Below are 21,462 nucleotides of genomic sequence, written 5' to 3' on the forward strand. Positions count from 1 at the left end.
CGTGCTTTGTGAGGCGGCCGCCCTGCCCGGAAAGGTGGAGGCGGGTCTGACGTCCGAAGGCTCCGACACACCTCTGCGGGTGAGCTCCGCCCCTTGGCCCTGCCCGGCTTTGTGAGGAGACACGCGGGGGGCGGGGTCCAGCTACGATGAGGCTCCGCCCCTGTACCGCCCTGCTCCCTCCCACTGGATGTCGCTTTGTGAGGCGCCGGGCTCTCAGGGAGGGCCTGCGCGAGGGGCGGGGCCAGATCCCGGGACACGCCCCCAGCGTGTGGCCCCACCCCAGCCCTCCAGAAGGGAAAATCAGTTTGGGGAGGCACTCAATCTCTGCCCTGGACCTGAATCGTGGGAAGGCCCCCCACCCAGCATTCAGCCGCTCCTTATCTCTTCGCTATCGTCTCCGCCCCCTTCCCCCATTGCCCTCCTCCTCCATCCTTGGCCATCTATTCCCCTACAAAAAATTCTAGGATCCCTCTCTCTAGGCCCCTCCCTTATACCCTTTCTTCCCCCCCACCGATGACTGGCCAGTGAATCTTGCAGAGCAGGGTCAAGTGCCGCCTTTTACAGGAGCGCGCGCGCGCGCGCGCACACACACACACATACACACCCCTATCTTCCAAGTCCGTCTGTCACTGCTTGAGGGCGTCATTCTCTTCTAGAGGGTCCAAAAAAGATTGTGACGTCTTTCCACCTTCTCTAGTTCCTACTCTTCTCTGGACCTCCATCATCTCACTCACCAATGCAAGGACTTTAGCAAAGACCCCGTGTGACAGTGTCCCCCCTCCGTACGCCCACGAGCTTTCCCATATACCACCTTGACTGCATGCACCTGAGGGGTACTAGGCATCCGGTAATTAGACCCCAGAGATTCTGGGCTCGAAGGATTACACTCCATAGAGACCTCAGGAACTGCTCAACCAACACATGTTGTAATTAATAACTTAGGCATCCCAGCAGGACAGACTAACAGAACATACCCCGGGTACCCTATGTTCCAAAAACCCGGTTGGGTTGGTCAAGTCAGATGTGGCGAGGGGAGGAGGAAATCGGAGGGGTGTGTGGAGGGCCCAGACCGCTTATGGCCCAGCTCGGGGCCACAGGGATCCTAACATCTCCTCGCGTGGTCTGAGAAGCTGGGAACCCACAAAGAGTCTTCCTGCTTTCTGTCCAGACTCCAGGGCAATGTCTGTGCCCCCTCTGCTACTCCTGCTTCTCTGTGAGGAGGGTCCCAAAGCCAAGAATTCCCTTTGCCTCCTCTGTCAATTCCCTGAGAAAACAGCAGCCAGAAATCCCAAAGTAGCTGGAGGAACTTCAGGCCCTTGAGAGAAGGGGCTGAATGGAGAACGCACAGACACAGAGGGGCCTCCGGTCCTCAGCCTCACTGGCAGGCCCGGAAAGTGCTGAATTCGGGGGGCTCAGGTGAGGATGATGTGGAGGTGGGCCTTTTCCGGGGCCCAGAGCTGCCAGGTGTATCGGCGGAGCCTGAGCACGCATCTAGAGTGGTTGCATCTTCTTCTGGATTCATTTTCTTTGTCCATGGAGGAAAAACAGAGAACAGGGTGATTTGAGGTTCCAGGATCCAGGGTCTCCCTACATTCTGAGTCTGAGATACCCCCGACCCAGTCCATCCGGTCAAATTTCAGCCCCACACACCGCCCCACAGCTTCAGGACCCAGATCCTGTCCTCTGTCCTCCTGCCTATCTGCATGCTGAGTAGGAAAGCAGACAGCATGGGTTCAAATCCCACCTTCACCTTGTCCCGTTGAGTAACTTAACCTCTCTGAGCCTCCTAGACCCCTCCTAGAGTTGCTACAAAACATGGAGGAATTAAATAAATAAAGTGGCTGGCACATAGCAAGCGCTAATAGTTAAGTGAACAAAGCTGTGACCATTATCTCTTCCCCTCCCTCACCTTGTCACCCTGTTCTGGGCTCCCACAAAACCTGCCTCGAAAGTTTATCCTCTCCTCTACCATAGATGCTCCTGCCCCAAATGCCAGTCAAGAAGAGATGAACTTGGGATGCCTGGGTAGCTCAGTTGGCTAAGCGTCTACCTTTGGCTCAGGTCATGATCCCAGGGTCCTGGGATAGAGTCCCACATCGGGCTCCCTGCTCAGTGGGGAGCCTGCTTCTCCCTCTGTCTCTGCTGCTCCCCCTGCTTGTTCTCTCTCTCTCTCTGACAAATAAATAAATGAATAAAAATCTTAAAAAAAAAAAAAGAAGAGATGAACTTGATAAAACTGAAGTTTGGTGGGTGAGAGCAGGCTGGGGTTCCATTCCAGCCCCATATGTCCCTAGCTGGATGATCCCAGTAAGGCCATAATTAGCTTCTGTGTCCTTGTCTATTAAAAAAAAAATGTTGGGGTGCTTGGATGTCTCCATCAGTTGTGTGTACGACACTTGATTTCAGTTAAGATCATGATCTCAGGGGGCGCCTGGGTGGCTCAGTGGGTTAAGCCGCTGCCTTCAGCTCAGGTCATGATCCCAGGTCCTGGGTTTGAGCCCCGCATCGGGCTTTCTGCTCGGCAGGGAGCCTGCTTCCTCCTCTCTCTCTGTCTGCCTCTCTGCCTACTTGTGATTTCTCTCTGTCAAATAAATAAATAAAATCTTAAAAAAAAAAAAAAAAAGATCATGATCTCAGGGTCCTAGGATCCAGGCCCCTATCCAGCTCCCTGCTCAGCGGGAAGCCTGCTCGAGATTCTCTCTCCCTCTCCTTCTGCCCCTCCCCCTGCTCTCTCTCTCTCAAATAAACAAAATTTAAAAATTAAAATAAAAAAATGGGGGCACCTGGGTGGCTCAGCCGGTTAAAGCCTCTGCCTTCACTCGGGTCGTGGTCCCGGGGTCCTGGGATCGAGCCCCACATCGGGCTCTCTGCTCTGCGGGGAGCCTGCTTCCCTTCCTCTCTCTCTCTGCCTGCCTCCCTGCCTACTTGTGATCTCTCTCTCTGTCAAATAAATAAATAAATAATCTTTAAAAAAATAAAATAAAAAAATGTCCACCCCACTTCCTAGGGCATCCTAGAGCAAGTATCAGGGTATCACGATACAAGATGGAGAATGATTAGCTGCCTCACTTTTATTTCAGCCATCGAATGCTTCAAAAAGAAACTAGAATTGAAAGCAGGGACTCAGACAGATATTTGCATACCCATGTTCATAGCAGCACTGTTCATAATAGCTGAATGGCGGAAACAACCCAAGTGTGCATCAACAAATGAACAGAAAGCAAAATTCTGCCTTCAACAAGAATAAAATTCTGACACCTGCTACAACATGAATGAACTTGAAGACATTATGTTCAGTGAAGTAAGCCAGACACATGGGGTGCCTGGGTGGCTCAGTCAGTTAAGGGTCAGCCTTGGGCTCAGCTCAGGATCCCAGGGTCCTGGGATGGAGCTCTGCATGGGGGCCCCCTACTCAGCGGGGAGTCTGCTTCTGCCTCTTCCTTTGCCCCTCCCCCATGCTGTGTGTGTGCTCTCTCGCTCTCTCTCAAATAAATAAAATCTTTTTTGTAAAACACCAGACACAAAAGGATGAACATTATATGGCATCATTTCTACATAAAATGTCCAGAATACACAAATCCGCAGAGAGAGAAAGGAGAATGGTAGATGCCAGGGACTCGGGTTGGTTAAGAATGAGAAGTTAGTATACAGTGGGGACAGTTCCATTTTTGCAGGACAGAGTTCTGGAGATCGATGGCGGTGATGGTTGCACAAGGTGAATGCACTTAATGCCACTGAACGGGACCTTAAAAATGGCTAAAGGAGCTCCTGGGTGGCTTAGTCCTTAAGCGTCTGCCTTCAGCTCATGTCATGATCCCAGGGTCCTGGGATCAAGTCCTGCACTGGGCTCCCTGCTCAGCGGGAAGCCTGCTTCTCCCTCTCCCACTCCCCTTGCGTGTATTCCCTCTCTCCCTGTCTGTCAAATAAATAAATAAAATCATTTTTTAAAATGGCTAAAATGACAAGATGGGATTGGGAGGGAGACAAACCATAAGTGACTCTTAATCTCACAAAACAAACTGAGGGTTGCTGGGAGGAGGGGGGTTGGGAAAAGCGGGGTGGGGTTATGGACATTGGGGAGGGTTTGTGCTATGGTGAGTGCTGTGAAGTGTGTAAACCAGGCAATTCACAGACCTGTACCCCTGGGGATAAAAATACATGTTTATAAAAAATAAAAAATAAAAAAAATAAATTAAAAAAAATTGGCTAAAATGGTCAATTTTATGTTACGTATATTTTACCGTAATGAAAAAAAAAAAAAGAATACCTAGAAAAGATCTCACTAGAATTTTCCATGAAGGAAAGGAAACATGGTAGTGTGGTTAGCATGCTATCATTTATGTAGAAAGCATGAGGGTAAACATCCTCTCTTTTCACTTTTGTTTGCATTTCCAAGAAGCTCCTAATGGTGGTGGCTGTCTGCATGTAGAGGGGGAGACCACGGAGTGGACAGGGGTTACTGACAGAAGGATGCTTTACTGGATATATAATTTTGATATATGGATGTATTTCATATGAAAAAAAATTTTTTTTTAAGTAGGCTGTGGGGGCGCCTGGGTGGCTCAGTGGGTTGAGCCTCTGCCTTCAGCTGGGGTCATGATCTCAGGGTCCTGGGATCAAGCCCCACATCGGGCTCTCTGCTCGGCGGGGAGTCTGCTTCCCCTATTTCTCTGCCTTCCTCTCTGCCTACTAGTGGTCTCTCTCTCTCTCTCTTTCTGTCAAATAAATAAATAAATAAATAAATCTTTAAAATAAAAAAAAGTAGGCTCTGTGCCCAACATGGGGATTGAACTCATCACTCTGAGATTAAGAGTCACATGCTCTATCCACTGAGCCAGCCAGGTGTTCCTCTCCCCCAAGTTTTTTAATTAAAAAAATATATACATATATAGTCACAAGGACTAAGATACTTTTTAAAATTTTCTCCCTGTCTCTGTTTCCACTTGTTTCATTTTCCTTTAAAAAAAAAAAAAAAAAAAAAAGGAAAAAAGAAAAATCCCCAGAGTCCTGGTGCCTTGACAGCACGTCTTCTCACAGAAAGTTTTAGAATTTGCCCTGCCTGCTGGATTTTGGGCGGGGGGAGGGTTTTGTTTTTTGTTTTTTGTTTTTCGTTTTTTGTTTTTTCTTAACACCATAGGATTTGTCCCAGAACTGAGACCTCACAGGGCTGAACTGGCCAGCGGGGCCAAGCCCCTTCCTTCCCACATTCATTCACAGTTTAAATTCCCTTGCTTCTCTCTTCGGAACCCCAGTATCGCGTCTGCACCCGCCCTTGGGCGTCGCAGGGTAAGGGGGCGCGTCTCTGGTCCCTCCACGCCCGCGGCTCCCCGGGACTCCCGGCCGTCTCCCTCCGCCCTCTCCCTCCGTCCATCATCCGCCGTGTTTGCTGTCTCCTGAATCGATCTGACCAGCATCCGTTCCCTTCTTCCACCTCCGCTGCCGACACGCTGGACCAAAGCACCTACCACTTAGCTCGCCTGGACCAGCACGGTCGCCTCAGTTCTGGTAACCACCCCCCACCCCCCGAATGACACATTCTGGTCGGCCCACGCCCCCCAAGTCTGTCCTCCCCGCAGCCGCCAGAGGGCGCGGGTGAGCACCTGAATCGGTCACCTCTCCCCCGCCCCCGCTTCCCCGCCTGGGAACGCTCCATGGCTCCCATCACATCGGGGCAACAAAGTTCTCCGCGAGGCTCCCCTCGACTCTCCATTCGGCTCCACTCCAGTTATCCTGGACGGTGCCAAGAACGTGTTCCGAGCCTGGGGCCATCTTCCGTAGCTACCCCCTGCCTGTTAGCCATCTCTGAGACTTCCTGGATCTCCCATCTAGGAGAGAAGTGAGCTTCCCTCCCACTCCTACCCCATGTGGCATCGTCTGTCTCCCCGCCACCCCCCGGGAGAAATTAGAAAGCTCTAAAGAATTAAAGGCTTTGTCCTGTTCTTGTCCCAACACCCAGGAAGAGAGTGTTGAACCAACCCAACCCTCTCCCATTATGGTGCCCTTGGCACACCAACTCCCCACCCAGGCTCCCTGACTGCAGTCCCAAAGTGCCCACTTGCAAAGGGGCAGATTACAAAGAGACCTTCCCCACCTGTAAGAGAAACGCTCAGCTTGGAGATTTAAGCTGAAATCCCTGAAACTGAACATAAATACAGGCTTTTCTTTACCAGGAGGGGACTACAGTGTGCATCAGACTGTTAAAAAGCAAGTGACCCTTGGGGCACCTGGGTGGCTCTGGGTTAAAGCCTCTGCCTTCGGCTCAGGTCACGATCCCAGGGTCCTGGGATCGAGCCCCGCATCGAGCCCCGCATCGAGCCCCGCATCGAGCCCCGCATCGAGCCCCGCATGGGGCTCTCCACTCAGCCGGAAGCCTGCTTCCTCCTCTCTCTCTGCCTGCCTCTCTGCCTACTTGTGATCTCTGTCAAATAAACAAATAAATCTTAAAAAAAAAAAAAAAGGCACTTGACCCCATCGGCTCACCCTGAGTCCCCTGTCACCATTCTGTAGGGTCGGCCCCATGGTGTGCAAAGGCGGCCCGGGGACCTGCCCAGGGGCATCGGACGGCCTGGACGTGGCTGCCTCCCATCCCCTGGGATTTTCCAGAGCCAACTCTCAGCTCACAAACAAATCCCTGCTCCAGGGATTCTGGGCTTTTCCCAGCCACCACCCACCCCCGCCCCCAAGCTCAGAGATATCAGGTCAGCCCAGCCTGATGGTGGTCTTCCAGAGGTTAAGACAGTCAGCAGAAACCCAGGACCAAGAAATGCAATGACTTACCATGGAGATGGCAAACAGAGAGTTATCAAAGGTCATATCTGAAATAGAAAGAGAAAGGAAAGCCCAGTGCCAGTATAAAATCCCTGCTCACTGCCCTCCGGGGGCCCTCCCCTCAGAGCCACAGGCCTCAAGTCAACTGTGAGGAAGGGCTTGGGACCCATCTCCCAGCATGCTTTGCTCCCTTCCAGCCCATTCTGCAAAGTGAACCATTCCCAGCTGTAAACTGAACTGTGTCCTTTTTATCCTCAGAGCCCTCCCCCAGGGGCCTCTTGTGGCCCTCTGATAAATGGGTTTCTCCTCTCTGCTCCCACTTTCCAGAACTTCTCTCAGCTCCTCCACCGCCCCAGGCTCTCCTTCCATTGTCTGCACTCCACCCGCCTCCATCCCCCCACTCCCCCTCCTGCATCTCTACTTAAACACCACTTCCTCCCAGGACTGCCCTCCTGGCCCCAAACAGGGTCCCGCTGGCCATGGGCTGTTTCCCCACTGCAGGATGGGCTTGTGAGCACCTGTCTTGGTCATTGAGGGAGACCTCCCAAACGTTAGCACATAGTAGATGCTCAGTAAAAGTATGGACCCGTGGGAGCTCCTGGGTGACTCAATCGGTTAAGCCTCTACCTTCCGCTCAGGTCATGATCCTAGCATCCTGGGATCAAGCCCGAGTAGGACTCCTTGCTCAGGGGAGGGGAGCTGCTTCTCCCTCTGCTGCTGCTCCCCCTGCTTGTGCTCTCTTTTTCTCAAATAAATAAATAATATTTTTTAAATTAAAAAAAAGTGTGGAACAGTGAAAGTACAGAGGTTGGAATTTCTCTGCTTGGGGCCCCTTCCTGAGCGCCCCCGCCCCCTGGTGGAAGCCTTCAGGATGACACGTTCTGGATCACCAACGGGGCACCACTTAAGGACAGGGCCAGGCAGTCTGTCCCCCGTGGAACTGAGGGCCCGGCACTGGAAGCAAGTGTTACATACACACTTGTGTTTTTCTCCCGAGGGGTAAGAAGAATGATAGGGTGCTGAAGGCAGGGAAATAGAAACACACCCCCTAGTCTACGGAGTCAGGGAAGGCTTCCTGGAGAAGGCGGCCTCTAGACCAAGACCAGAGGGAGGAAGAATGTTGTAGGCAGAGGTCAGTGTGACTGAAGGGCCGGAGGATGAGGCGGAGAGAGAAAGTGAGAGGTGAAACCTGGCCCTGGGGGGAGGGGAGGGTGTGTCCTTGACCCTAAGGGAAGTGAGCGGCTGCAGAAGAGGCTCAGTAGCAAGTAAGGAGACCCGCTAGCATTTTTGAGGGGGTGAGCCTGCCCTGGCAGGGGATCAGAGTAAGAAGGTACATACCTGTGGTGGCGAAGTTGATCTGAACCCAGCAGGATTCTTGCTGTCTGCAAAGGGATTTGGGAGAGTGACAACCCGCTCCTCTCAGGCCGGAGGGTTGTTCCAGGAAGCCCTGGCTCCAAACTTGGCCTTCACTCCCCACCTGTCTTTGCATCCTCCCCCGAGTCCCCTCAGAAGGAAGTTCTCTTCCAGGAGCCGCATCGCCCGGTGAAGTCGGGATTTGATCCCTGGGGCTGCTGCTAGCTCTATGCCACCAGGCAGCGGGGGCTCCAGCCCTCTCTCAGGGAAGAAACTGAGGCTGGGGCCACTGCCTACAGGCTACAAGTTGGGCACCGCACAGCCCCAGAGGGTGCCACTCGCCTCTCCCAACTCTGACTTCCTACAGAGTATTACAACCATTTTGGGCAGTCAGTGGTTAAGGGATGTGAGCACGACTCAGCCACTTGCTCCCTGCGTGGCTAAGTTGAGTCTCAGTCTCCTTGTCTATAAAATGGGACTACGTATAAAGGCCAGCTCCCGCAGTAGCTGTGAGCAGCTGTGGACTCCAGCGGCAGCTCCTAGCACAGTGCTCGGCACACCCTAGGTGCTTTATAATTGACCCCTGTTCCTCTTAAGCAGCCCTCCCACGAGAGGGCGCTGTTTGGAATGGAGACACCTACCCCCCGCACCCAGCACCGGAAGTGCCCCTCTGTCCTCAGAACCTGGCCAGGTCTGAGTCCTTAACACCCATCAGGAACTTCTACCCCGTACCCACCAACCATCTGGTATTTCTTTCCCTCAAAGCACCCTTTGAGGATCTCCAGAGATGGTCTCACCTTTTCTTCTGCAAATTTTTTACTTTAACTGGGAACAAAACAAATAAATAAACATTTATTAGATTTTAGTCGTGGTTGCCTCCTAGTTGCAAAACCAAAACAAACAAGACTCCAGGGGCGCCTGCGTGGCTCAGTGGGTTGAGCCTCTGCCTTTGGCTCAGGTCATGATCTCAGAGTTCTGGGATCGAGTCCTGCATCAGGCTCTCTGCTCAGCAGGGAGCCTGCTTCCCCCTCTCTCTTCCTGCATCTCTGCCTACTTGTGATCTCTCTCTCTGTGTGTGTCAAATAAATAAATAAAATTTTTTTAAAAAGTCTCCAAAGTCTCCCTCATATATTTGTAACCCAACCTTGCCTTTTCCTCCGGCAAACGTGCCACTCACAGGAGAGCTACTGCAAAACCCTCCCCACCGCCCAATTACCTGAGTAATGTGTATTGGTAAAAGCTTCAAACAAGCATGTAAAAAAAATTTTTTTTTTGTTAAAGATTTTATTTTAAGTAATTTTCATACCCAATGTGGGACTTGAACTCACAACCCGGAGATCAAGAGCTGCAGTCTCTGCCTACTGAGTCAGCCAGGTGCCCCCTACTACTGCTTGGCTTGGTTTTGTTTATTGTCAGTTGCAGTGATTGACAGGAGCTGGGGGAGGAGGAATGTTGACTTAGTGTTTAAAAGGGACAGAGGGGGCAGCTGGGTGGCTCAGCAGGTTAAAGCCTCTGCCTTCGGCTCAGGTCATGATCTCAGCGTCCTGGGATGGAGCCCGAGTTGGGCTCTCTGCTCAGCAGGGAGCCTGCTTCCTCCTCTCTCTCTCTCTCTGCCTGCCTCTCCGCCTACTTGTGATCTCTGTCTGTCAAATAAATAAATAAAATCTTTAAAAAGAAAAAATAAAGGGGACAGAGTTTCAGTTGGGGCAGATGACAAAGTTTCAGAGATGGACAGTGGTGATGGTTGCGTAACGAATTAAACGTACTCAATGCTGCCGAACTGGACACTTAAAAATTAAGGGTTGAGGGGCGCCTGGGTGGCTCAGTGGGTTAAAGCCTCTGCCTTCAGCTCAGGTCGTGATCCCAGGGTCCTGGGATCGAGCCCCGCATCGGGCTCTCTGCTCAGCAGGGAGCCTGCTTCCCTTCCTCTCTCTCTGCCTGCCTCTCTGCCTACTTGTGATCTCTGTCAAATAAATAAATAAATAATCTTAAAAAAAATTAAGGGTTGAAATGCGAAACTTTGTGTTATACATATTTTATAATTTAAAAATGTATGTTAACTTCCCCCGCCCCACCACCAACACTGCACTTCTGGAAGATTCTTTACTGCAAGTTTTGGAGTAAGACCTCCCTAGCTGTGTGCCTCCATGCTCCTAAAAAATAGGTGTGATTGGGGTCTCATTTACACATCCCAGCATTTGCACATCGGGCAGCCTCTGGGGTACGCCATCTCTGCCTGCTGTTACCTTTCCTGACCACCACGGCAATGGCCACCAGCCCAGCAAGGAGAAGGAGGGCTCCAGCCAGGCTCAAGGAGAGTGCCAGTATCCAAGTGGGCACTAGAGGAACATGAGAAAAAGAGCGGGGACAGGTTATGGAGTTGTGGGGTGCAGGGTGAAGGTGGGACACCTGTCATTCCTCCAGATTACCTTTGGGGAACCAGCGCCCCCCCCATACTGCCCAACCATTTGACTTGGGTGTAGCTGGACCCTGGGGATCTGGCAAGTCTTATGACTGGTCAGTTAGCATATCCCCCACCCCCCAGTCGCAGTGATTGGTTCAGGGATGGGCATGTGGGCAAAGCAGAGCTAATGAGAGCTGATTCTGAGTCTTGGCTCCACTACTGGGAAGAGAGGGTTACTCCTCCGGCCAGCATTACAACGCTGGTAGGATATATATCTAAAGCGGCTAGGCACAATTTTGACACCATGAAGAGGGGTTCTTGCCTGAGAATAAGACACAAAAAAGCAGAGTTGAGAGCTGGCAAATGATACTTAACTTCTTTGAGCACCTGGATCCAGCCATGCCTAAAGTCAATGCTGCAAACTGACTTCAGTTTGGCAAACCAACACATTCTCTTTTGTTGCTGAAGCCTGTTTGAGTCAAGTTTCCAGTTACTGGCAGCCTGAGAGTCCTGCTGGCTTCAGCCTGATAACCAGGGGTGTCAGATGACATCCATCCCCAGCCCCATGGTGGACCCTGAAATCCATGCAGAGGTCAGCCACAAAAGCATGAAGCTCCAGCTTCACAGTTTACTTCTCTGCAAGGGATTTGACTTCCCCTCCCTGAAGAGAGGGGATCTCTCAGGAAAGACAGGAGATGACCCAATCCCTATGGAGACCAGGAGCTAAGCCAGGAAGGGGAAGGAACAGACATATACTTGATATTCTCACACTGTTAGCCCTTGTTCATTCATTCATCTGGGGCAGGAGGGCTGTTGTCCCCTCCCCACTCTGAGACCACAAACTCAAGGTGATTGAAGGGGGCCTCTGACGGTGGAGCTCAAAGACACAGACTGTTTTGTCATCGCAAGGCACTGGGGCTTCTGTGAGCGACAACATTCTCTTTAAGTGGGGCTTCTGCGGGTAACAAAGTTCTCTTTGCCGCTGGAAAGTTCTGATGGATGGTGAAGCAGAGGCTCTACCTGGAGACTCCTCCTCCCTCCCTCCTGCTCCTTGATCCAGAGCCCACACCCAGCCTCCTGTCCTGAAAAGACCACAGGAAAATATTGGTCTTCCAGGCCTTCTGTCTCGCTTCGACAAAGAAACAAAGTCCCTGATGCACCCAAAGGCCCTGTACGATCCTCCTTGCCCCTTCCGTGCCCTCTTCTCCCCCAACTTCTCTCCTTGCCTACTATGCTTCAGCCCTACAAAGAGAGAGCCCCAGTGTTCCTCAAACATTCCAGACACGTGCCAGCCTCAGGGCCTTTGCACAGCTAGCTCCCTCTACCGGGGACCCTTTCACCATAGATCCCCACATGGCTGCCTCCTCATCATTCAGGTCTTTGCTCAAATGTCGCTCCCTTGGAGGCTTTCCCTGGCCACTCTCCTCTGTACTTAAAACGACACCCTTCCCTACCTGGTACTTTATCCCGGCCTCTTTATTTGGCCCCTGCTGGCTACACTGAATATTTTCTGGCCTCCCTGCTTCTCCACTGTCTGTATCCCCTCCGAATGTCAGCTGGGGGAGGGTAGGGACATCATTTTACTCGCTGCTGAAACTGCAGGTCCAAGAACAGTGTCTGGTGCATAGAGGGTGCTCAAAACTGGTACGTGGCCAGGAGGGGTCGGGGCAGCGGAGTGTGGAGGGTTAACGCCTGGATACTGGGGCCCATGAGATCCCAGCTCTGCTGCCCTGCTAGCTGTGTGACTTGGCCAAATCCTTTCATCACTTGTGCCTCGGTTTCCTTGTCTGCAAAATGGGGAACATCACTGAACCCGTCACGTGGGATGACTGTGAGAATTCAGCAACGAAAGGTGAGTGAGCCCTGGCCAGCTGGAGGCCTGGCTCCTTCCACAGAGGCTTCCAAGCAGAGGGAACAGCACGGGGAAAAGCTCAGCGGTGAGCCAATGAGCCGTGGGCTGCGAAGGCGGGCAGGAGGTTCTTACCTGGGTAGGAGACGTTGACCACCTCACTGGGATCTGACAGCTGCGGCTTCAGGTCCTCACTTAGCACCCTATACTGGCAGTAAAATGGGCCCCCTGGAGCCTCCCTGCCACCGCCACTTAGGTTGAAGGTGACCCCAAGCTGGTCCATGGGTGCCTGCAGGAGCTGGACCACCTGCTCACCACGGTAGAGTGTGAAATTTGCCCCCGGGAAGCCCTCAGGGGCCATGCAGGCGATGTGGATGGGATCTTCCTGGCTGTTGGGGTGCGGGGGCACCAGCAGGATGGACGGTGCTGGGATTGCCAAGGAGCCTGTAATGCAGAAAAAGGGAGGCAGTCTGAGTGGTTAGAGTAGAGGAGTTTCCTGGCTCTGTGGCCTTGGGCAAGCGGCTGACCCTCTCTGGGCCTCAGTCTTTCTTTACAAGTAGGTAGTTGACCCTATCCCATTGCTATGCTGAGGGGTTCAGGGACTAGGCACCTGGGAGGGGGTTGCTGCATTTGAGTCATTTTATTATCATCAAAATGGTTATTACATAGCGATGCGATCATAGCCTTAGTACTTCCATCAACAGCACTCACCTGATGCCCGGCCCTATTAGGTGCTGGGGATGGAACATGAATGAGATGGACAGATAGACATGCCTGCCTCGAGGAGCGGACATTCTCAGGGAGACAAGAAGCACCGGGCGGCCCATCAGACAGGGTCATGGGAAACCTGCACTGGCTGGGGAAGCCATGGAGGGCTTCCCTGAAGAGGGGACATAGGAAAAACTAGGGGAGAGTATTCCGGGCAGAGGGAAGAGCTTGGGCAAATGCTGGGAGGATGGAAGGGGTGTGGGATCTTCAAGGAGGTCAGGGTGGCTGGAGGGGATGAGCCAGGGGAAGGATGGGAGGAACAGAGAGCAAAAGGGGTTCTCCTGTTTCCCAGGCCATGGTGAGGAATTGGGGTTTGGTGGGTATCAAACCTATAGGAGGTACCAGTGTCTCCTCAGCTGGCCCCAGGCTTCCGAGCAGAGCTCAGGCGAGGTCTACACAAGCCTCTCCCTGTTTGGCCTCTAGACTTTTGCATGGGTCCCCCTGCCCCCCAGCAGAATCTCCTATTGCCCCAGGCCCAGAGGTAACAGCCTGCAGAAGCCAAGCGGGGCTGAGTCATGGGGCGTGGGCACAGCTGTCCCCAGCAGGGTGGGATTTCTGAGAGCCTTGATGTGCTGGTGGTGAGGAGCACCTTAAGACAAAGCCATGCCCCTGGGGGCATTTCCAAAACTCTGGAGCAAATCTGTCAGCGTTCAGCCTCCTCCAGCACCTGGGGAAGGCAACCCTGAGCTGCTTTCTGCCTCCAAAGCAGAGGTCAGGTGGGCAGGGCGGGTGGAAGCGGGGTGGGGCTGGTGCAGGGGGGACATTGGGCTCACCGGCTGCAAAGAGCAGGATGGTCCAGGGCATCTCTCCTCCTGAGTTTGGCCGGGAAATCTGGCTGAGGCCAGCGTGGCCCACGGCTCACCGCCAGCTCCTCCTGTGGGGCCAGAGCAGGGAAAGGAGAACCAGGGCTGATTGGAACGAATGTTTCCTCACTGGCAGGAAGTTGCACACACACGCTCAGCTGCCGAAAGGGACTCTCTCCTCTCCCCACCCCTTCCACGGACGCACATCAGATTCTGGCACTTCGCTGCACCTTGGTGGCCACATTTCTGCAGAGATGGGAGAAGGGACACATGGCTAAGATGATCAGGGGTGTGTGTGTGTGTGTGGGTTTCCTCCCTGAGAAGACAATTTCTGGTTGGGATGAGGCTGTTTGGGAAACCCATGCCCAAGACACAAACCTCAGCCCAACCAGTTCCAAAGTGGAGACATGTTGGGCAGAGGTTGATAGAGCATAGGGGTTAGTGCTTGGCCTCTGCACTTCTGGCAAGACATGGTCCGTCTCTGAAGCCTCAGTTTGCTGCTCTGCAGAATGGGGCTAAGAGTTGCAGGTATTAGATCCAAAGAACTCATAATATATACCGAAATGTAATGCTAGAGGTGTGAGTGCTCCCAGCGTGAGGCCATGGGAGCATGACCATCCCTGTGAAAGAGAACAGTAGGTCCAAAACCGAGGGAATGATATAGTTTACAGAATAAATTGCCTCCCGTTTACAACACAGAAAACTTCCAAAGGTCTGTCTTACCAGTAAGTTTGCTTTGGTCTCTCTCAACATTTCTGTTCAAGTCAGGCAGGTCCACCTGGAGGTTTACACTAGGGAAGGATGTTAAGTATGTGGTCACTAAACAACAAAAAAGGGCCATTATGCTGGATGTTTTTATTTGGATACATGAGACTCATTCCAATGTCAGGACCTTTGCACGTGCTGTCTCTGCTGCCTGGGACAAAATTCTATTAATCTGTTAAGATTCCACTTCTCTTTCAGGTTTCAGCTTAAATATAACTTCTGGGAAATCTTTCCAGATCCCTCTGGACTTAGAAAAATTTCCTTGCTGAAATATACTACAGTGTCCTGAAATTAGCATGCTTGTATTTTCAAAGAATTTGTCTGTTTCATCTAAGTTGTAGAGCTTATCAGTAAAAATTCTTCATATTCCCTTATTATCCTTTTAATGTCTGTAGGGTCTGTGGCGATGCCCCTCTTTCAATGGTAATGTGTTTTTTCTATCTTTTCTTGAATAGTCTTGGTAGGGGTAAATCAGTTTTCTTAATCTTTTCAAAGTACTAGCTTTTAGCTTTGCTATTTTTCTCTATTTTCTGCTTTGGATTTCATTGTTTTTTTGTCTTATCTTTATTTTTTCTTTCTTTTATTTACCTTGTGTTTCATTGGCTCTTCTTAGCTTCTCAAGATGGAAGCTTAACTCATTGATTTTAAACATTTATCTCCCAATATAAGCATTTAAAGCTATATATTTCCCTCTAAGTACTGCTTTAACTGCATCTCACACATTCTGATTTGTTGTGCCCAAGTTAGAAATATTTTCTTATTTCCCTTGTGAATTTTTTCCGGGACTCATACTTTATTTAGAAATGTGTTGGGGCGCCTGGGTGGCTCTGTGGGTTAAAGCCTCTGCTTTCGGCTCAGGTCATGATCCCAGAATCCTGGGATCGAGCCCCACATCGGGCTCTCTGCTCGGCGGGGAGCCTGCTTCCTCCTCTCTCTCTCTGCCTGCCTCTCTGCCTACTTGTGATCTCTGTCAAATGAATAAATAAAATCTTTAAAAAAAATGTGTCAATTTCCAAACATTTGGGATTTTTTGGAGAGCTTACTGTTAGTGATTTTTTAATTTAATTCCTTTGTGGCCAGGGAATGCACTCCATATAATTTCTATCCCTTGAGACCAAGGGATACTTTAATGGCCCAGCATATCTTGATCCACATTCTTTATGCACTTGAAATGAAAGTACACTCTGCAGTTGTTTCAAATAATAGTCTGTAAACATCCATTAAATGAGGTCATCGTGATTTATAGAACATGCTTGAGTTTATCAAAATCATCCAGCTCTCTTCATTCCAGGGTGCAGGGGTGGGTCTGTGGTGCCTCCTGTAGTTTCCCAATGCCTACCCCAGTGGTTGGCACACAGTGAACCACAACTAGTTCTTGATTGTCTGACCTGAAAGTCAAAAAATATTCAGTCTAGGGGCGCCTGGGTGGCTCAGTGGGTTAAGCCGCTGCCTTCGGCTCAGGTCATGATCCCAGGTCCTGGGTTCGAGCCCCACATCGGGCTTTCTGCTCAGCAGGGAGCCTGCTTCCTCCTCTCTCTCTGCCTGCCTCTCTGCTTACTTGTGATTTCTCTCTGTCAAATAAAAAAAAAAAATATTCAGTCTAGTTTTGTCGCTCTATCCTGGCTGTGTAAGATACAGAGAGTTAAGAGAGATTCCTGGCTTATTTATTCCACCAGCTGTTTACTGAGTGCCACGGAGGGCTCAGAACTGTGCTGAGTGCCAGGGACACCGCGAGGGAGAAAAACTCCTCCCCTCAGGATGCTGAGTTCCGTTAGAGGGTCAGACAGCCAGACAATGACAGTCTAGTTGGTGAAGTGCTCTAATGGAGGCAGTCACCGAGGGGAGCTCTTAACCTAGCTTCTTCTGGAGGTTCAGGGAGGGCTTCTGGGAGGAGGTGTTATCTGACTCCAAAACCCTGAGAAGGAGACAAGGGGAGGACATTCTAGATAGACGTAATAATATGTGTGAAAGACCTTGGATGAATGCGAGGACTTCATGCCGGGAGCATTTAACCTGGTGCAAGAATCTTTAACCTGAGGGACGCCTGGGGGGCTCAGTTGGTTGAGCAGCTGCCTTCGGCTCAGGTCAGGATCCCAGCGTCCTGGGATCGAGTCCCACATCGGGCTCCTTGCTCAGCAGGGAGCCTGCTTCTCCCTCTGCCTCTGCCTGTGCTCATGCTCTCTGACAAATAAATAAATAAAATCTTTAAAAAAAAAAAAAGAATCTTGGGGCTGCCTGGGTGGCTCAGTGGGTTAAAGCCTCTGCCTTCAGCTCAGGTCATGATCTCAGGGTCCTGGGATCGAGCCCCACATCGGGTTCTCTGCTCAGCGGGGAGCCTGCTTCCCTCTCTCTCTCTCTGCCTGCTTCTCTGCCTACTTGTGATCTCTCTCTCTGTGTGTCAAATAAAATCTTTAAAAAAAAAAAAGAATCTTTAACCTGGAATTTTGACTTCAGACAAAGAGACACACTTACCTGTATCAGTCAGCTTTTGTACAGATAACACCTAGAAGAGGTACAACTAGGAGTCATGGGCAGGCTGAAGGGAAATCAAGGGATGTGACTCCCCGGATCGGGAAGCTGTTACCAGCCCGGGCCTGATGTTGCTAGGGAAGGAGCAGCTTGTGGAACTTAGGGATAGCCGGAGTTGCGGGCTTTGGTAGAAAAACGCAGCCCAACAGGGTGGGAGCCAGAGTATATGTTTACCTGCACCCACCTCTCCTCCAGCCCTCGGATCTCCTACCAAACCCAACTGGATGTGAAAGGAAAAGGCAGGCAGCTAAGCTGACCCGCTGTGTAGAGATCAGCCTCCAGGGGCACAGAGCAGGGCAGGAAGGAGTGGAGAAGGGCTCAGGTAGGGCACCCAAAGACTGTCTAGCACACACGCTCAGAATCTTTTGGTTAGAATTTCAGGGGATTCCTGGCCTCGAGAAGCCAGTCAGCAAACTCTGCATGGTTGTAAGAAGCCTAGGCTGACTGCAGGCCGACACTGCAAAGGGAAGATGGACTCCACAGGACGTGGCCTGTGTAACTGCTCTGTCTCTTCTCTGGCTACTCCCCTCCTGCCACTCTTCCTTTCTGCCCCTGGAGCCCTCTGAGTGCCTTCTGACCTCAGAGCGTGGTTCTCTCGACTTGCTTCCTCTCCCCTCTGCTTCAAGTCTGAGATTCAATGCTTCCTCCTCAGGGAAGCCCAACCCCCCAAGCCATCCACCAACCGCCCAACATTTACTCTACGGTGCTCACAACTACCTGAAATCATCTTGGTTCCAAACGCGGGTATGACTGGCCTCCTCCACGGGAATGGCAGCTCCATGCGGGCATAGAGTCTATTTTATTCACAGTGTCAGAAGCTCAGTAAATATTTGTTGACTACTTGGACAGAGGGTAGTGTTTTCAACTGAAGCAAACAAGAAACAGAAACTTCGACAAACCGAGCAAACACAGTCAGAATCAAGTTCATCCAAACTCTAGAAGACAGGCAAAGGTTTGTGCCCACCTAGTGAACACTGAATCAAAATGAAAAGGAAACATGAACGTGGCAGGAAAGAAAGCTCTGTGGTGTTTTTCCCCACCCTTCCCTCATCTCCTTCCCAGTGCGGAGGAGGTCTTGAAGACAGCAGCCTGTGTCCCCAGTATGGGGCTCTGGTACCCGGTCGCTGAGGTTGGCAGTATGGTGTTTGTCTGTTTTAACATGTCTGGCAGGTACCTATGGGACTGACTCAAGGTGTTTGTTCAACTCAGAATGCATTCCTGGAAAACACTGTAAGGCAAAGGGAATAACCCACAGCCACCTGGGGCAAAATATTATAATCGAGGACAACACTATCCAGTGATTTTACCAGCAAAAATGGGTTTATTCAGGAATAGCAAAGAAATGCAACTGAGAACAAGCTAAGCCACAGCAAACTCACAGAGAGGTCTGGAGAACAAAGAAGAAAACTCTTTGATAGAGGAAAGGGGGAGTCCGGAAGGCTGTTATGAGCAAGAAATCCATTAGATTAAACTGGGAGTTGGAAGTGTAGTGATGTTTCATTGGTTGAGTAGTCTCAGTCTCTCATTGGCTGGGCTGTTACCAGCAGGAGAAAACCTTTCTTCCCCTACTGTGGTAGTAGAGTCAGGTAGGAAAGTACCAGTTTGCAAGGTACATCTCTTCCTGTGGGGTCTGCAATTGACAATGAGTGGTAGGGTGTGAGAGCTCCCCCTTCTACCTCCTGATTCCATGCTAAAGGAGGTTTCCTCTTATTAATTTTCACAACAATGGACATGCCAAAAGCTGGGAGGAAGAGCTGGGGTGAGAGTTTCTCTGGTAATTAAGGCATTCAGAAGCACCCATATATACTGGGGGATTTAGCGAACAACATACATGCCCAGGGCAGGAAAAGTGCTCAGAAAAGACCTGAGAAGACCTTGAGCTTTCATCTCAGGCTTATCTCTAGACCCAGCGCAAACAGGAAGTGAAGGCTAAGGCAAAATTATAAATGACCTGGAAAAGCAGGTCTTTTTTACAGACCCAGGTCTGAGGGACTGCCCCAGAATAAATCTGAGGGAAGATTTTTGTTTCTTTTTTCTTTCTTCTGCTTGCTCTCTATAATATATAAATAACTATTATAACTCAACAACCAAAAGACAACCGAATTTTAAAATGGGCGAAAGACTTGAACAGACATTTCTCAAAAACAAAAACAAAAACAAAAACAAAAAAAACCCACAAACAAACCCAAACAAAAACACCCCCAAAACCAACCAAAACAAAGCAAAAAAATACAAATGCTGAACAAGCACCTGAAATGATGCTCAACATCATTAGGGAAATGCAAATCAAAACCACAATGAGATACTATTTCACAACCATTAGGATGGCCGTAATAGAAATAAATAGAAAATGGTACATGTGGATAAGGATTTGGAGAACTTGGGGCACCTGGATGGCTCAATCATTAGGTGTCTGCCTTTGGCTCAGGTCATGATCCCAGAGTCCTGGGATCAAGCCCCATATCATGCTCCCTGCTCAGCAGGAAGCCTGCTTCTCCCTCTCCAACTCCCCCTGTTTGTGTTCCCTCTCTTGCTGTGTCTCTGTCAAATAAATAAATAAAATCTTTAAAAGAACAAACAAATAAGGATTTGGAGAACTTGAAGCCCTTATACATGGGGTATCAAAATGGTGGGAGTACAAAATGGTGAAGCTCTGTGCTCAGCAAGGAGCCTGCTGGAGATTCTGTCCCCTTCCTCCCCCTCTACTCCTGCCCCCACCCCACCTTGCTCTTGCAGGCTCTCTCTAAAATAAATAAAACTTAAAAAAAAAATATATATATATATACACACACATACACATATACACATATTTTTTTAATTAAAAATAAATTTTCAGGGCGCCTGGGTGGCTCAGTTGTTAAGCGTCTGCCTTCAGCTCAGGTCATGATCCCAGGATCCCGGGATAGAGCCCCATATCGGGCTCCCTGCTCAGCAGGAAGCCTGCTTCTCCCTCTGCTTCTGTTCCCTCTCTCGTTGTTTCTCTGTCAAATGAATTAAAAAAAATTTTTTTTTTCAAAATGTCCAAGCAGTGAGTTTGAATGACAGAAAACTTTGGAAATGAAAAGGAACAGTAACAGTGACTGCACATAAACTTTGACACAAGGTGGTGTGACTTCCCCAAGTTCTCCAAAAGCAGGAAAGAGCTGACAGCCACCAGCTGTATTTGAAGAGTAACTGACAACTACTGCCCGCCACTCCAGGGCCTATCTTTAAAGACTCAAAATTTCCATCTAAACATTCTTCCTTATGTTTAGACAGAATCACCAAGTAGAGTCCATTTCTCCAGTGACTTCTTGGCTTATCTGCCAGCTTCCTAGAGGGTGGTCGCCTCCAAATATTCTAAGCCAGACTGAGGGAGCAGAGGTTACACCGTGGGCTGCCTAGTGGTGGGCGATCAGCCTGGAAAATAGCAGATAATATATGCTGAGGGCCTATATTGTGCCAAGCGCCGAACGAGCATTCTCTCAATCTTCACAACACCTCAATGAGGTAAGATGAGCATCACACCGTCTTAGGGATGAGGACACGGAAGGCCGGTGGGATGATTCCAAGCCAAGGGTCGAAGGGGTAGAGTGGGTGTGGGTTGCCTGACTGAGGCTTTGTGGCTCCCAGGCCCACACTCTCCTGCCTTGTAAGCATCTGGCTGTCATTTTCCCTACCCTGGGTCACATCAGTTACTCTGTTTATTTACCTGCTGCCCCCCCCACCCCGAGTTTGGGACCTTTGGGATGCAGACTGGGCTATGTCCCTCTACCGACTCTACGCAAAGAAACGGAGCGCTATGGGCAGGGCTTCGTCTCGAGTCCCACCGCCGCCCTATGGGGCGGTCGTCCCATCACCCCAGTACAGACGAGGAAACCGACAAAGTGATGGCTCTAAGGAGCAAAGGGGGTAAAGGGTCAGGCGGCGAACCTGGTGCTACGAACAAGGAACACGAAACCCCCACATCAATACGAAAGGGTCTCCCTCTCGCCCCCAGCTGAATCAGCTTATACGTGAGCCCTACGGTAGCATACGGGTCCAAGCCCAGCCCTTATTTAAGGTCCACTCCACTTGGGCCAGAGGGCTCGACGGTCGTCGCGCGCAGCGTACTCTGGGAAAACCGCAGGGAGGTGCCTTAAAAGGTCCCGGGAACCTCCGACTTAGCTGTCTTAACTTTTGCCTGAGAAACATAGTACTTATTTTTATCATTTTCCCTCACCATCCGTGGAGACTAGAGCTAG

The 21,462-nt window shown here is 50.6% G+C and overlaps 1 protein-coding gene across 2 annotated transcripts; it reads right to left on the reverse strand.

Moving 5' to 3' along the window:
• Nucleotides 1-908: 908 nt before the first annotated feature.
• Nucleotides 909-21,312, reverse strand: C1H19orf38 (chromosome 1 C19orf38 homolog). 2 transcript variants are annotated; one of them, XM_047702368.1, is made up of 9 exons: nt 21,152-21,312; nt 17,183-17,313; nt 13,916-14,016; nt 12,510-12,818; nt 10,368-10,460; nt 8,919-8,946; nt 8,107-8,150; nt 6,778-6,815; nt 909-1,525 (listed from the first exon to the last, which is right to left on the reverse strand). In XM_047702368.1, the coding sequence occupies exons 3-9, from the start codon at nt 13,944-13,946 to the stop codon at nt 1,376-1,378; spliced, it is 693 nt and encodes a 230-aa protein (XP_047558324.1). In that variant the 5' UTR covers nt 13,947-14,016; nt 17,183-17,313; nt 21,152-21,312; the 3' UTR covers nt 909-1,375. The 2 variants fall into 2 exon arrangements, with proteins under 2 accessions (XP_047558324.1, XP_047558322.1); XM_047702366.1 differs by lacking the exon at nt 17,183-17,313 and having other exon boundaries at nt 20,747-21,312.
• Nucleotides 21,313-21,462: the final 150 nt, after the last annotated feature.

This window comes from Lutra lutra, chromosome 1 (assembly GCF_902655055.1).
Source record: "Lutra lutra chromosome 1, mLutLut1.2, whole genome shotgun sequence".
Classification (NCBI taxonomy): domain Eukaryota; kingdom Metazoa; phylum Chordata; class Mammalia; order Carnivora; family Mustelidae; genus Lutra; species Lutra lutra.